Source organism: Eptesicus fuscus, chromosome 8, assembly GCF_027574615.1.
Source record: "Eptesicus fuscus isolate TK198812 chromosome 8, DD_ASM_mEF_20220401, whole genome shotgun sequence".
NCBI classification, from domain to species: Eukaryota; Metazoa; Chordata; class Mammalia; order Chiroptera; family Vespertilionidae; genus Eptesicus; species Eptesicus fuscus.
In genome coordinates this window covers 7,271,118-7,288,064 of record NC_072480.1, presented here as the reverse complement: position 1 = coordinate 7,288,064, position 16,947 = coordinate 7,271,118, and the positions used below count along the sequence as shown (strand labels likewise).

The following is a 16,947-nucleotide window of genomic DNA, read 5'->3' as shown; positions in this document are numbered from 1 at the left end:
GGTCCCGGATTGTGAGAGGGATCCCGGATTAGAGAGGGTGCGGGCTGGGCTGAATTTCGTGCACTGGGCCTCTAATTAAGAAATCCTATGTAATAAAAGGCTAATATGCAAATTGACTGAATGGCAGAATGACCAGTCGCTGTGATGTGCACTGACCACCAGGGGGCAGACGCTCAACGCAGGAGCTACCCCTGGTGGTCAGTGCTCCAGAAGCCCGGGCTCACAGCTGGTGAGCACAGTGGCAGTGGCGGGAGCCTCTCCCACCTCCATGGCAGTCAGACATCCCCTGAGGGCTCCTGGACTGCAAGAGGACACAGGCTGGGCTGCGGGACCACCCACTGAGTGCATGAATTTCGTGCACCGGGCCTCTAGTAGTAATATAAACTTTTGAGTACTAACAGCTGTAAACCTACTTTTTCCCACCCTGTATATAGCTTGTGGTTCATTCAGTTTCACTGTAGTATCTTATTACATTGTGTCATTATACCACAATTTTATTCTGTTATCTTGACAATGGAAAGAATGGGCATTTGTGTTGTTTCCATTTTTCTACTAATACAAATAGTGCTACCATGAACTTTTCTCAATTTAGTATGTACATTCAGGGGTTTCTTAGTTTATGGTTATTAATGATTCTCAAATTTGGCTACATATTGGAATCACTTAGAGAGGTTTAAAAATAATATTGACGCCTGAATTTCACCTTCAGATATTCTCATTTAATTTGTCTGGAATGTAATCTGGGCATTGAGGTTTGCAGAAAAGTGTTTCTGACTATTCTAAATGGGCAACCAGGGTTTGAAATCACTGGTATTGAGCTAAGAGTAGAATTGCTGAACATGTACATCTTCAGCTTTATGAAGTCCTAGTGAGGGAGCTAGTTGTCTGCTTGAAATGTCCAATCTGATTATACTAATTTATACTTCCACTAGTGCAGTGGTCGGCAAACTCATAGTCAACAGAGCCAAATATCAGCAGTACAACGATTGAAATTTCTTTTGAGAGCCAATTTTTTTAAACTTCTTCTAACGCCACTTCTTCAAAATAGACTCACCCAGGCCATGGTATTCTGTGAAAGAGCCACACTGAAGGGGCCAAAGAGCTGCATGTGGCTCGTGAGCCTCAGTTTGCCGACCACGGCACTAGTGGTTTGTAAGTTTCTACATCTTCCTAAACAACATTAGACATCTAATGTAATGCAGATGTTTTGGGTATCAAATTCTGTCATTTTTTCATTTTCCTGAATACTTAATGATAGGGCTATTTTCATTAATGTTTCCTGTTTCACCACAGTCTTCACAATTCCGTATTATAACACCTGTCATGCTTCATTCATTTACATTACCATTCTAGCCCAGGGGTCATTTGAATTTGTTATTAAGAATACCTGCATGGCAGGCAGGTTCCTGGTGAGAATTGGTAAGGATTTATTCTTATTTGTCGAAAGAGGCATATATTTTATTATATAGCTACTAGAGGCCCAATGTGCAAAATTCGTGCAAGAGTAGGCCTTCCTCCGGCTGCCAGCACCGGCTTCCCTCTGGCCGCCAGTAGGAACCTGGGACCCAGGCTTCCCTCGCAGCCCCAGCTTCATCTGGAAGGTTGTCTGGAAGGATGTCTGGTCTAATTAGCATATTACGCTTTTATTATAGATAGATTTTCTTATGGGAGGACAAAAAATTCATACATTTTAGACTTTTTGATGTGTACCAGCTTTGGGGTAAGCCCCTAAGTTAACTAAGTCTCTTGACTTAGGAAAAAGAGAATTGAGGCAGGCTTGAGTTCAGGATGTGTATGTCCCCCTTCCCCAAATTTCCCAGAACAACTGTTAAGGACAAGAGTAAGTGCTAGTATCCGGTGTCCTGGTAGTGATCTTCATTGGGCAGGCTCTTATCCAGACCGTTTTTGTACTGTTGAATCTGATGGGCCAACTTAGAGCAGAAGGTTGGAGAAAGGTTTTCTTCACCATTTGCACAGGTTTCTGACCTCAGCCAAAGGTACCTGCCTTTTTCTTTGAGGTGGCACAAACTATGTTGGTGCAAACAAGGAGAAGCCCCAGTGAGGGAATTAGTTGTCTGCTTGAAATGTCAGATAGCACACATGAGAATAAACAGTCTCTAAGCAGTTTTTTTACATTATAGAACTGGAGTTAAGGTTAATGTTAAATAAATAGTAGGGTGTGTGCAAGAAGGCAGTAAGTCAATGACCTCTCTTTTTTTTATATATATATTTTATTGATTTTTTTACAGAGAGGAAAGGAGAGGGACAGAGAGCTAGAAACATCGATGAGAGAGAAACATCGACCAGCTGCCTCTTGCACACCCCCTACCGGAGATGTGCCTGCAATCAATGTACATGCCCTTGACCGGAATTGAACCTGGGACCTTTCAGTCCGCAGACCGACGCTCTATCCACTGAGCCAAACCGGTTTCGGCAATGAACTCTCTTATCATTGATGTTACTATCACTCCCTCTCCCTTCCTCTCTGAAATGAATAAAAACATATTTAAAAAATAGGTATTTGTCTCCCTATTATAGTAGTATTGCTTCTAGGGTATAATTTTTTTGTTTTTAAGAGGACTATTTAGAAAGACAAAGACACAGGACAATTGTCTTTGCTTCTTAATTATAACTTAAAGTTTTTGATAGGATGGGCTCCCTAAATGTGTTGTAATAGAAAATCTGAGTCAGTGATGATTGCTTTCTGACTTAAGCCATAGCACTAATCTATATTATAAAAGGCCTGTGGCCATAATGCCATAACGACCAAACGACTGGTCACCAGGAGGTGTATTGATGGTCTCGCGGCGCAGGGGGTCTGGGGTCCCGCGGCGGTGCGGTGAGTCTGGGTCTTGCACAATTTCGCGTGCTGGGCCTCTAGTTTTATATAATAAAAGGATATTCAGACACTAAACGCAGGAGCTGCCCCCTGGTGGTCAGTGTGCCGGAAGCCAGACTCCTGGCTGTTGAGTGCATTGGCGGTGGTAGGAGCTTCTCCTGCCTCCGCAGTAGCACTAAGGATGTCCGACTGATGGCTCAGGCCCACTCCCCGGGGAGCGAGCCTAAGCCGTCAGTTGGACATTCCCCGAGGGTTCCCGGACTGTGAGAGGGCGCAGGCCGGGCTGAGAGACACCCCCACCCCCTCAGTGCACGAATTTCGTGCACCAGTCCTCTAGTAGTTTATCATGAGCTTTAGATTTGCGTGAGATTTCATCTTTAAATTAATAAATAACTATAATAGGCAATGTAATTTTTGTTTTAACGCATGTTTCAAAATGCATGTCTTTCAGAAGATGTAAGTAATGATAAGGTGTATAGAAAGAGATAGAATTACTGACTTTGAAGCTCCAAAGTATTTCACAGAGGACTATTATTTCTTTGAAAATTAATGTTTTAATTACATAACTGAAATTTAACTTGTTAGGTGAAAATGCTCCAATACAGCGTTTTACCACTTTGAGGTGACTACTATAAAGGAATTTAAATATCCAAATCTATACTAATTTATTTAAAAACTCCAAAAGCTATTTTTTTAAAGATTTTTTAAAAATATATTTTATTGATTTTTTTACAGAGAGGGAGAGGGATGGAGAGTTATAAACATTGATGAGAGAGAAACATCGATCAGCTGCCTCCTGCACACCTCCCACTGGGGATGTGCCCACAACCAAGGTACATGCCCTTGACCAGAATCAAACCTGGGACCTTTCAGTCCTCAGGCTGACGCTCTATCCACTGAGCCAAACCAGTTAGGGAAAAAGCTGTTTTTTTAAAAAAATATGTTTTTATTGACTTCAGAAAGGATTTATTTGGCTATGTGGATATTTTGTGGTTCCATACAAATCTGATGATTGCTTGCTCTATTTTTTTAAAAATATATATTTTTTTATTTCAGAGAGGAAGGGAGAGGGAGAGAGAGATAGAAACATCAATGATGAGAGAGAATCATTGATTGGCTGCCTCCTGCACATCCCACACTAGGGATCGAGTCCACAACCCGGGCATGTACCCTGACCAGGAATCAAACTATGACCTGGTTCATAGGTCAATGCTCAACCACTGAGCCATGCTGGATGAGCCAAAGGTATTTTTAAAACATACTGTTAAGGAGGAGAATGAAAATATGAAACAATTTATAATTGTTTTGCTTATTAAAAAAAGTAGTTTTGTATGTTTCCATTTTACTGTTTTATGGCAGTGCTTCATATGTGGAATAATGGAGGTTAATAAAAGTGCAGATAATTGAAAACAATAATGAGTATTAGAGTATTATTTGGATATGAAAATTTTCCTTTTTGTTTGGTTCTGCTCTTATGTAACTTAATTTCAATAACATTAACTTCTTTCTGTGATTTACATATATTTTCTTGAGCACCTGTATAATTTCTTTTACATTTTTGCCTGAGAACAATAAAAGTATTAAGAGGAATCAAAATTTTTGCCATATAAAAAAGTCATTCATTTATATAGGGTATTATTTAAATATATGTAATACATAATATATTACATCATTTATGTCATATAAAGTGTTGTATACATATATAATGCAATAAATCCTACCTAGTAATAGACAAATATGCAAATTGACCGTACCTTCGCTATGCCTGCGATTGGCCAGGAGGCGCAGGGGGATGGGACTCGGGGTGTCCGTGGTGGCCGATTGGGCCGGCGGGACGCTGAGCTCACGTCGCCAGTGGCGGCGCGAGCTCAGCGTCTGCGCTATGGCTGTGCTGCGGCACAGAAGGGGCCTCTGGGGCAGCAAGCTTGCGGACCATCAAAAGCGGGTGATCTGGGTGCCTGTCCGCTCAGGCACCAGGCCTTTCAGAAGCCTCCGGCGGGGCGGAGGCTTCTGAAAGGCCTGGTGCACCAGCGGACAGGCACCCAGCTCCCCCGTGATCTAAAGCGAAAGCGTGTAGGGGACCCTACACGTGCATGATTCAATCATGCACTGGGCCTCTAGTATAATAATATTTCTGTTTTAGGAAAAATTATTCCTATTCTCTTAGAGAATGTGTCTTTATTTTTTTTGGTCCTGTCTGCCTCCACAGGACCTTACTTCACCAAATATTCCTTTATTTCTCAATTTTATAATCTCTGTAGCTAATTTCTACACCCTAGCCTACAAACATATTTTAGTTAATGATACCACTAATCCCTTTCTTTTGATGCAGCTATCTTCTTAAATGTTATTATCTCTTCTATTTGATGCTTTGCTTTTTCTCCATACATCATCATTGGCTTAGTCCTATTAATTTTGCCTCATCTCTGTCATCTCCTTTTGTGTTTTGAACTTGAAAAAAAATTTAATATAGTTAGAATGTTCTGGAAGGATTTTTACCCTTTGTTACTTAAACTTATGTGTCTGTCTTTTTCAGAGCATTAAATGAAATGTGGAAATGTCAAAATCTCCTCAGACATCAAGTAAAGGATTTGCTTGACTTAATTAAGCAACCCAAAGTAAGTTAAATTTAATGAAAACTTTTCCTTTGATGTTAAGTTTTGTCTTTAACCATTACTGCTGTATGTTAAACAGCTATTTCTGAGTGGAACAGTTCTGTCTCTAGAAGCTATGGTTTCTAATGTAGGACACTGAAATTTTGAAGAAACTTACTGTATGGAAAAATTGAAATTTATTATATCTGTAAAAGGTGATACGCCACAGGAAAAAGAATATGCTTCTGAGGACTCAGAATTAAGGGTTTTCGTTTTTTTTTCTCTTTTTTTGTGTGTGTTTGTTTTTTTGTTTGTTTGTTTTGTTTTTTGTAGTTTTAAATTTGAAAAACACACCAAAGAGTAACTGTGCATCATTGAAAGCACAGGTAACAGAGTAAAATTATATACTTTTATCTTGCCACACTAAAATTTCCCCACTGTGATTGTATAGCCTTGTGATTTTAGAAAGTTTTAGTATGTATCTTGATACTTTTATTTACAAATAATATTATGGTAACATTAATGTTCTTCTTGTTTTTCATGATTATAAGGTAATAGGGGTATTCATCCAGTTGATGTATCATATTTTATTTTTTGGACATTTAGAATGATTTTAGGATGGTCTTTTTTTTTTTTTGGTGTGTTTTTTCCTAGAATGGTGTATGTAAGCCTATAAAAAGTATAAATCATATGAAAAGCAGTGTGCCTGGTCATTTTAAATTGAATCTGGGAAACACAATATAGTTTATTTTTCATTTATTTTTTAGTCCATAGTTTAGAAATCTTCCCATCCTTCATAATGTATGTCTAATGTTTATAGAACAGAGGTCAATAGAGCAGAGTTGTTTACTGTTTTCCTAGGTGTAAATTTGTCCACTTGCTATAAAAATTAATGAGCTTGCACTGTTTGTTTGAGTGGTTTATAGTAACCCTTTCTTATAAATGAGGAATTACTTAATATTCACTTCTATCAAGAATTATAGTATACATTAAAAAGTTAGAAAAAAATACAAAGCTGTGTTTAACTTGTGGGTGTTTATATTTCTTCCTATTATACTGGTAAGACTCTTAGATGCTTAATAATCGATATATATATTTTTTGCCTTCTTCATTATTTAGCCGGTTAAGATAGTATTTTTTTCTTACTTAGCTCAGCATTGGAGTCCTTCTGGTTTATTAACTAAATTGATTTGCTCAGTGTCATTTAAAGTGACTTGGTAATTTCCAGGATTATATGTTTGTTGATAACATTTCTTTTTCATGTGGATCAATTTCTTGAAAGCCCAGCACACCACCTCTTTTCTCCCAAATTAAGCAGAAATCTTACTCAAAATATTTTAAATTCCAGATATTTGGGAGTTAACTCTCATACTCTACTAGGGGCCCGGTGCACGAAATTCGTGCATGGGGGGGTGTCCCTCAGCCCAGCCTGCACCCTCTGCAATCTGGGACATCCCTCTCACAATTCAGGACTGCTGGCTCCCAACCTCACCTGCCAGCCTGCCTGCCTGATTGCTCCTAACCGCTTCTGCCTGCCAGCCTGATCACCCCCTAACCACTCCCCTGCCAGCCTGATCGACGCCTAAATGCTCTCCTGCCGGCCCGATTGCCCCTAACTGCCCTCCCCTGCCTGCCTGGTCACCTCTAACTGCCCTCTCCTGCCAACCTGGTCACCCCTAAATGTCCTCCCCTGTAGGCCTGGTCGCTCCCAACTGCCCTCCCCTGTTGGCCATCTTGTGGCAGCCTTCTTGTGTCCACATGGGAGCAGCCATCTTGTGTGTTGGAGTGATGGTCAATTTGCATATTACCTCTTTGTTATATAGGATTATTATTTAGGATTCTGTTTGTTTCTCAGTTCCTCTCAGCAAGTGCCTTCTTAATAGGGATAGTGTGTTTGTTTATTTGATTTGTTTTTTTCACCCCAATGTCTTTTGAGCTCCGTATTTTAGAGTTGAGTTGTTCAGTGACATTTTGAAAAAAAATAACACCTGATGCAACCAATAAGTAGCATTCTTTGAAAGTTCTTTTATACATTTGACTTTACAGAGTGTATTATTACATGCAGTACAATGTTGTGAACATGTTCATGCACTGGAATAATACTACTCTGATGTAGCAAGTAACTTGCATTCTTGGGAAAATTGTTCATGTTAATGGCATCTTTTTAAATTGGGTGGCAGCAGACGCGGCCCCTTTCCCAGGGGGGCTGAGGGCCGACTCCCTCCTCGGGGCCAGCGGCCAACCTTTCGTTCTCTGTCCCTTCCAGCCGGCAGGCCCCATTCGGCCCACCACATGCCTACCGTGGTGGCGGTCCGGTGGTGAGGAAAGGAGGAGGGGGGAAGGTGGGGAACCGCGTGGTGGCTGCGTCAGCCTCTGGCATCCGTTCCTTCCTCGCCTGTCCCGGCAACCGTCACTCCTCTTCCAACCCCACCAGAGCCTTGGGGCCCTGATTGGCTTGGCCCTGATCGCCGGCCAGGCCTAGGGACCCCATCTATGCACGAATATCATGCACCGGGCCTCTAGTAGGTAAAGAGGAGCATACCGTGGTGGTAAAGCTGGAGCATTTGTAGATTGTGCTTATCTAATGTTCTGAAGAATATAATGAAGATTATTATTAGGAAATTTTAATTTTGCATTTTTTTTCTGTGATTTTCAGACAGATACCAGTGTCAAGGCCATATTTTCAAAAGTGATGGTCATTACAAGTAAGTTACTTCAAATACTATATGTAAAATTTAAGTTTTAGTTGAAACATTTCTGATAATTTCAAGTTTTTCATGGAGTTCCATTTTAGGATATAATAATATAGGAAAAAACTAAAAAGTTTTGGATTGATTTTTTTTTTTGACAGCTTAGCTTTCCCTTTTTTTCAGATTTTTTTATTTACTTTGCATACCACATGGAAATGTTTTGTTTGTTGGTACACGCAAGAGCTCGATAAAGGATTTACATAAATTTATTTTTGAGAATTAGTTCAATTTATTACATAAACAGATCACTAAAAGTGAATCTGTTGCTTGTTCTAACACCAAATCTATCTGAAGCTAATTTCATTTTGAGCCAAAATTTATAATGAAGGCTATACCTAATAATTATAAAATAGTTTCTTTGAAAACAATTATTAATTAGCCTTTTTGCTTTCAGTGATTTAAAATAAAACGTTACTTAATTGCATTGAACAGTAAAGACAAAAGGATTATGTAGCATATCCCTGGTTCAGTGCTGGGAGAGATAATAGCAGTTGTTTTTGCAGGGCATTTGCTTTTTCTTCCAGACCACTGTGGATCACAAAGGGACAGGGAAAATAAACACCTGGAGGCATGCTGAGCTTCCACTGAGTAATAATGAAGAGAGGTTAGATGGATTTCTGAGATGTTAACAAATATTTCAAGATGTGTATGGAAGTAATGTTAAAACACTCAAGACCTAACTCATGGGTTTTAGACTAAGTGATAAAAGAGTTTTTGCATAAGTATGGCTTTAAGCCCAAAGTATATTTTAGTCTTAGTCAGTTATACATAAATCCATTTTCAATCCTTTAGGATAACTTACAGCAAGTGAATTGTACTATTGCTTTTTTATAACTATCTCCTCAGCAGTTTGGGTGTGGACACTACCCCTAAAGGATATCATCTCCTATATTCTTTCTCTCTTCCTGCCCTTACCTCCATCCATTCCTTTAAACAATTTTAGTATTTCCATAATTCTGTTCTGGGGAATGCTAGTATCCTGCAGGAGTTAATTGTATTGTTAGAAAAGGGGACTCTCTGGTCAAGTACATTTGTGGAATACTGTATTAAAGGTTTTTTGTTCCTTTTGTCCCCCCCCCCCCCCTTTCCTCTCCTGCCTCCCCACTCTCATCTCTCTTTTTGTTTTGTTTGTTAAAATGGTAGGCCTTCCTGTAACCTTTAATACGATGCTTGTCCATTGTGGAGGAGCTGTAAAGGGACATTTTCTAAAATCATTTGAAAACAATAAAGTAGATATTTTGTGTTATAGAACCATAAAAATGGTTATCAGTGAATTATTTAGGGGGAAAATTTCTTCTTAATACATTCAGTGATCTAGCCAAGAATTAAAATGGAATTTCAGAGTTGTATATGAACTTGAAGACTACATTTACTATACTTACGTTTTAAGATTCAGTTGAATTTCTACTATTATTAATGTCCACTTGAGGCCCGGTGCACGAAATTCGTGCACGGGAGGCGGGGGTGTCCCTCAGCCCAGCCTGCACCCTCTCCAATCTGGGACTCCTCGAGGGATGTCCGACTGCCCCTTTCGGGCCTAAACAGGCAGTCGGACATCCCTTTCACAATCCAGGACTGCTGGTTCCCACTGCTCGCCTGCCTGCCTTCCTAAATCTCCTAACTGCTTCTGCCTGCCAGCCTGATCACCTCCTAACCCAGTGATGGCGAACCTATGACACGCGTTTCAGCACTGACACGCATAGCCATTTTTGATGACACGCGGCCGCGAAGGCGGCCGCATGCCGAGGATGAAACATTTGCTGCTCCTGAGGATGAAACATTTGCGAAATAATGTTTTTTCCTCAAAGTGACACACTACCCGAGTTATGCTCAGTTTTTTGGCGAAGTTTGACACACCAAGCTCAAAAGGTTGCCCATCACTGCCCTAACCACTCCCCTGCCAGCCTGATTGCCCCTAACTGCCCTCCCCTACAGGCCTGGTCACCCCTAACTACCCTCCCCTGCAGGCCTAGTCCCCTCCCAACTCTCCCCTGCAGGCCTGGATCCCCCCAACTGCCCTTCCCTGCAGTCCCAGTCGCCCCCAACTTCCCTCCTCTGCCGGCCTGGTCACCCCTAACTGCCCTCCCCTTCAGGCTTGATCGCCCCCAACTGCCCTCCCTTGCAGGCCTGGTTCCTCCCAACTACCGTCCCCTGCTGGCCTGATCGCCCACTAACTGCCCTCCCTTGCAGGTGTGGTCTTGCCCAACTGCCCTCCCCTGCTGGCCATCTTGTGACGGCCATCTTGTGTACACATGGGGGTCCCATCTTGTGTGTTGGAGTGATGGTCAATTTGCATATTACTCTTTTATTAGATAGGTTAGTTCTGTATTATAATTTCTGTTAGAAGTATCCTATCTGGTTCTCTGTAGCAATTGTAAGTAGCCAGAAAAAAAAGATTCTAGGACCAATATTTTATTAGCTATCATAAGTGTTTTTGATACATGGACACATTAGGAGAATAGTATAAAAATTATTGATTCTACAAAAACTCATTCTTCCTTATGCAATAAGGCATGTCTGGCAGTAACACCTGCAACATATTGCTTATCATGTGTTGGTGTCAGATAGCATGTGTGTGCGTATGGATTATCTGGATGGTTTAATAATAAACAATGGAGTACAAGGAAATCATTTCTTCAGGGAAAAACTTACTGATCTCTTGCTGTGAATTACAAGAGAACAATGTATGCAGGAAGCTCAAGGAGATAATAGAATTATTGTTCAGGTTGGCATTTAATGCCCTTAAATTACAAGGAATTATTTAGAAACTAGTGGCCTGGTACACAGATTCATGCACATTGAAAGGAAAATAATTAGAAGAAATCTTTTAATTTTGCTATTTGCCCTTTCTCTGTAATGGGCACTGGGCACCGTCTGTGGGCCGGTAGGTGGGGCGATCGGGCCCTGCTCACACCTGCCTTGGCCTGGCGTGACCCGCTCCCTGCTCCACCATTCCATCACGGACCCACTTCCCACTCTCATTGGGGCCCATCAGGGCTGGCAGGGCCTCCACTGCTGCCATCATGGCGAGTGGTCGAACTCCCGGTTGAGGTGACAGTTTGCATACTTGGCTTTTATTATATAGGATAGTCAGTTCAGTCTTTCCCAGTATAGATGCAAGTTAGGATTATTACTCAGAATCAATTCAATTTGTGACATAAGCTGACTATTAAAAGTGAATCTGTGCTTTGGTGTTACTTGCTCAGATGTGAATCTATCTGAAGCTAATTTCATTTTGAGCCAAAATTTTGAGAAATTTCTAAATTCTATATTAATTGAATTTTAGGAAATTTGCCAGATCCTGGTAAGGCTCAGGATTTCATGAAGAAATTCACACAGGTGTTGGAAGATGATGAGAAAATAAGAAAACAGTTGGAAGTACTTGTTAGTCCAACATGTTCCTGCAAACAGGCTGAAGGTTGTGTGGTAAGAAGAAAAATGTAAAAGAGCTAATGTTTCAAGAAACCCCCAAACCTTTTTTTTTATCCCCTTTTATAAAATTTATATTCTTCATATAAAATTCAGAAAATGTCACAAATACAACAATATAAATAAACTCTAATTTTCTTATAGAGACAATTGCTGTTTATAGTATGGTGTATATCCTTCTGAAATAAATGCTTTGTTCGTTTTACTTATTTTCATTAATAGTCTTTTACAGTATGATATTTAATAGTAATAGAGCATACCATTGAATATATTTACTGAATGTATTGAACAGTCCTCTGTATTACATATGTAGTCTTTTCTCCCAGTTTTTGATTAAAGAACAATTTAATTCAGATCTTTATGGCTAAATAATTTTACATAGTCCTCATTATTTCCTTAGGATAAATTCTGTATTGGTCAGTTTTGTTGTTAGAAGTAAGCAAAACTTAAAAACATAGTTATTTTGATAGGATTTGTAATTCTTGGCTGCTAGTCATCTGACTTTTTTCTCCTGTGTATTAGCCATTTATAGTTCTTTTATACATTTTTCTTTTGTGTTTTTAATCTTTGCCTATTTATCTAGAATATTTGTCTTTATCTTATTGATTTGTTATTCATGGCATTTTGTGTTAATTGAGCCACAAATAATTTTCTGTCAGTTGTAGTTTGTCCTTTCATTTTATGCTGTCCCTTACATACTATAGCTTTATTTTTTAATTTAAATTTTATTTTTCAATTACAGTTTACATTTTACATTATTTTGTATTATTTTAATGTATATAGCTTAGCCATAATTTTTTTATGTAGCTGAGTGTATCAGCAGTCTCCTCAAGAATTTTTCCTTTCGAGCACTGCTTATGAAATCTCATTCTATTACAAGTCAATGAAAATATTTTATGTCAGTTTTTTTAAATCTGTTGCCCGTGTTTCTTTCAAGAGGCTTTTAAAAAAGATAATTCTTGGCTCCATCCCAGATTGACTAAATGGGAATCTCCACAATGAGTCTTAGGAATCTGTAGCTCCACAAGCTCCCCTGATGATTGTGTTTGCTAACGTGTGTATGTCTACTGACACTGGTTTTATTCTTTTGTATTTGTTTTCATCCTATTAGAATATTTTTGCTGTAAGGTATGAGATAAGGGTCTAACTCTGTTTTTATTCTAAATGTCTCTTCAGTTATTTCAATATAATATACTGAGTAATCTTTTTCTACTTGAAATGCTACCTTTCTCATATGCTAAATTCTTAATTTAGTCTTTTATTGGACTTATTCAGTTTCTTTTGATTCAATTTTTCTAGTACCAGTAATACATGGTTTTAATTATGGTAGGTGCTTAACATTTTAATGTAATCATTTAAACATACCTTTGTAACATTTTTAACAAATCTACGTTACAGCGTGAAATAACTAAGAAGTTGGGCAATCCCAAACAGCCTACAAATCCTTTTCTGGAAATGATCAAGTTTCTTTTGGAGAGGATAGCACCTGTGCACATAGATACTGAATCTATCAGGTATTTGTATATAAAAATATTACATTTTTATTTCTGTACATTCATTCATGCTTTAGTAGTAAGTCACTGATGATTACCTGCTATACCAAGACACTCATCTGTATAGAGGTATATATATACATAATGGCTTTATAGTCATCTGTATATACCTGTGTGTATATATATCTATTCATATATGTATGTATACATTGTCATTTGTACATATTTAGGTTTTATTTATTTTAATTTTAAATATTGCTTTAATTTGTGTGAGAAATTACCAATCCAAGCCTAGTTTTTATCTGTTTCTAGTGTACCAGAAGTTCCTATTTTTTGTTAGCTTGCATAGATTAGGTAATACAATAAATTGCTTTAATTTGTGTGATGAATTATTAATCCAAGCCTAGTTTTTATCTGTTATCAGTGTACCAAGAATTCCTATTTTTTGTTAGCTTGCATAGATTAGGTAATATGAACAAGTATACCTTCAGGAAAAGAAAACTAGGTGAGCATATTGTAAAGAAACATATGATACATTTTCACAGATATTTGAGAACTGGAGATGTTAATTTTAAACCAACCCTCTTATAAAGTTTCAGCTTTGATGTCACTGTGATCTTGGAAAATACTTTCTTTTTATGTCTTTAATTCCCTTTTGTAAAATATGAGAAGAGCTTTTTTAAAAAACTGTTCCTAAAATGAAATGTTTCAACTAGTTAAAAAATAAGCTAATTACAATGTATGTAAAGCATACTGCTTTATTAGTCATCAGTAATATCTTTCAGAATTATATTAGAATCTAAAAGAAATCATACTAATGGTATAACCTATACCCAGTGAAGCCCCTTTGGGGACTTCTTGTTGGGGGTGAAGGGGACAGGGTGTAACTTCGCCCATGCTCTCCCCTGCCCCCCACAAAGTAGGAGGTCCTACTTTGGATATCCATTAGTTACTTTGAACTCCTATTATATCAATTTTCATTTGAAGAAGGGGTTCTGTGGTTTGAAAAAGAAAACAAAACACTAGAACCTTCTTCATTAGTGTAAAAAACAATCTGAATCAGACTGAATTGCATTAGTTAAATAATTTTGTGCCTTCTGTATTCAAAGCAATTCCAGTTAGGTATTGGCAAAGCATACTATCTGCTTTTCATCGGCCTTCTGTCTAGTAATCTAATAAAGAATTTTAATCAGGAGATTATTTTATAGATCCATAAAATTAGTGCAAATAATGTCAGATGATTAAAAGAGGATTTCTCTAAGGGGGTAGTATTTGACCAAAGAGGAAGAATGGTTAAGATTTTTTTTTCTACAGAGATGGGAAATGAAATATTCTAAGCATTGAGATTAATATAAGCCAAGCTAACTGGATTGGGAAAAACAAGGCTATTTAGCAAATGATTACCATCTATGTAAACTACAGTTTAGAGAAGTATTAAAGTGCTTTGAGATGATGACTGGGATTAGACTGTGGAAAGCACTTAAAATTCACCTTTAAAGCTCTTATTTTTCTCTTTGTTCTGTTGAGAACCATGGATTGTTGATAGATAGGAGGACGGGAGAAGAGATAGACTGCTAAAGCATTGTTACACTTGTCTGTGGATGATGGAAGTGGGATGGAAAGGAAGAATCATATTTGAGAAAGATTTGAAAAGAACAACCTAAAAAATGGGTCATCAATAAAGATGAGGAAGAGTCAGAGGTATAGGATTCAGGTCCAAATGATGAAGAGAATAGTAATATCTTTAAAAAAAAAAAATGGAAAGGGAACTGGTTTTCAAGGAGTGTGAGGAAGGTTGTGCTTCTTATTTGGATGTGGCAAATAATTTTTGCAAAAAAAACTAAGGTAAATTGAGTCTAATGTGAAACTGACTGGGTTACTTCTCTGAACAAGGGATTTTGTAGAAAGAAAAGGATCCAAAGATCATGGACTGAATCTTGTGGTTTTATAACAGTAGAAAAATTAGAGAAATGTAAGAAAATTAGGTTATTGCAACAACTTTCAACCCTTTCATCCAATGGCACACATAAACTAATTACTAAAATTCTGTGACACACCAAAAAATATAGTTTTTGCCAATCTAACACTCAAAAAAATAGGTATAATTTTGATTCATTCACATGGGATGGCTATTGTGTTGGCTATTGTCATTTTTTTTTTATTTGACAGTCTAAAGGAAAAGAGGTCAGTGTCCCTGACTAATTAGTCAGGTATTGCATATTTAAAAAGGTATTATGGCACACCTGTTGAAAATCTCTGGGGCATTGCAATATGTTGAAAATTAAGATGGAGGAAGTTTTTAGAAATAATGTATACCACAAATAGTGAGAAAGACAAAAATAGATCTTTAGCTTTAGCAATCAGTAGCCCATAGTTAAAACATAAATAAGAATAACAGTGAGTGCTTGTAATGTGCCTGGGATCATTCTGAATGTCTTACATGTTTTACCTCATTTACTTCTTAACTTATAAGACAAGAAATATTATTATTCTCATTTTACAGATAAGGAACAGTGAGTTAAACAGATGTTGAATAACTTTCCCATTGCTTGGAAGTGGTGAATGGCATTTAAATCCAGGAAGTCTGGCTCCAGAGCCCTCTTGGTTAACCACTCCATTATAAATAGGCTTCCAAAAAGCTTCCACCTTTAGTCCCCACCAATACTCAGTGAGTGTCCCGTTCACCTAACTCTTCCAGATGGTGGCTATTAACCTTCCAGTCTGCCATTTTATAAGTATTATATAAGTGCTCTTTTATAATAAAATATATTACTAATAAAGTTGTACATCTCTGCTTTACATTTGCACTTTTTATTTTTCTATGAGGAACTTAGAAGAATTGTCTTTTTTTCTTATTAATTATAAGAATGCTTTATAAAATAAGGCTATTAACTCAGTTCGATTGACATTAAAATTTGACATTAATAATATTAAATTATATAATTAAATCTATCAGTTGTCTTTATATTTCTTTCTGCCTTTGGTATTATATTAAGTGGTTATGTTTTTGACAATAAATCTTTAATTACTCTATAATTTATTTTAATATAGGGTGGAAGTAGAGAGTCATCCTTTTAAGCATATAACTACTTGTATTAACTCTATTAAAAAAATGTATTCCTCCCCATTTGATTCTAAATGTTTCATTATTATAGCATAAATTGCTATATGATTTGGACTCTTCTACATTTCACTTCAGTGTCTTTGTGTTTTGAGGCTTTTATGATGCATTTTTATCTCATTGACACAGTTCTTTCACTCCTCCCCCTTAAAAATTATTGGTTATTCCCAAATAATTTTTTTCAGAAGAGCCATAAAATGGGTTTGTTGAATCTTATCCCATGTCAGGTTATGTTCCCCTGAGATATTTATGGATTTAGTGAAAAATGTCACTTGTATAATATTGTGTTTCCATCTTAGGAAAATACTTGCTTTCATTTACAGTCAAACTTCTTTCTGGAATGTCTCCCTTCTCCAACAATTTTGTTCTTCACCAAGTTCACTGAAAAAAATGTCTTTGTTGTCTAACCAAACTTCAGTTTTCAACCTGACAACCCTTTCAAGCTGATACCTCAGCATGACAAAAAGTGTCTCTCAGACAACAAAGGAGAAAATACTTTTGTTTCTGGGGAAATCAACTATTAGCACAATTTAAAAACATAAAGTGGCCACTAAGAGTGCTAATGTTACTAAAGAAGTGAAAGAAGCAATGACCACAGACTATTGAAGAGGTAGAAAAACTGTTGTTGATTTGGATAAACAAAAAGCAGTTAGCCCGTGACAGCATTTTGGAGGCAGTGACATGAAAAAGCAAACATGCTGTAGGTTGATCTGAAAGACAA

General features: G+C 37.7%; 1 protein-coding gene across 1 annotated transcript in view; it reads left to right on the top strand.

The window, feature by feature from the left end:
• PDS5B (PDS5 cohesin associated factor B) overlaps positions 1-16,947 on the top strand; it is a 238,008-nt gene that overhangs the window by 131,771 nt on the left and 89,290 nt on the right. The window contains exons 14-17 of the mRNA XM_054719739.1: positions 5,376-5,457; positions 8,090-8,138; positions 11,470-11,609; positions 13,011-13,126. Coding sequence (XP_054575714.1) covers positions 5,376-5,457; positions 8,090-8,138; positions 11,470-11,609; positions 13,011-13,126 — 387 coding nt within the window. The remainder of the gene's footprint in view (positions 1-5,375; positions 5,458-8,089; positions 8,139-11,469; positions 11,610-13,010; positions 13,127-16,947) is intronic.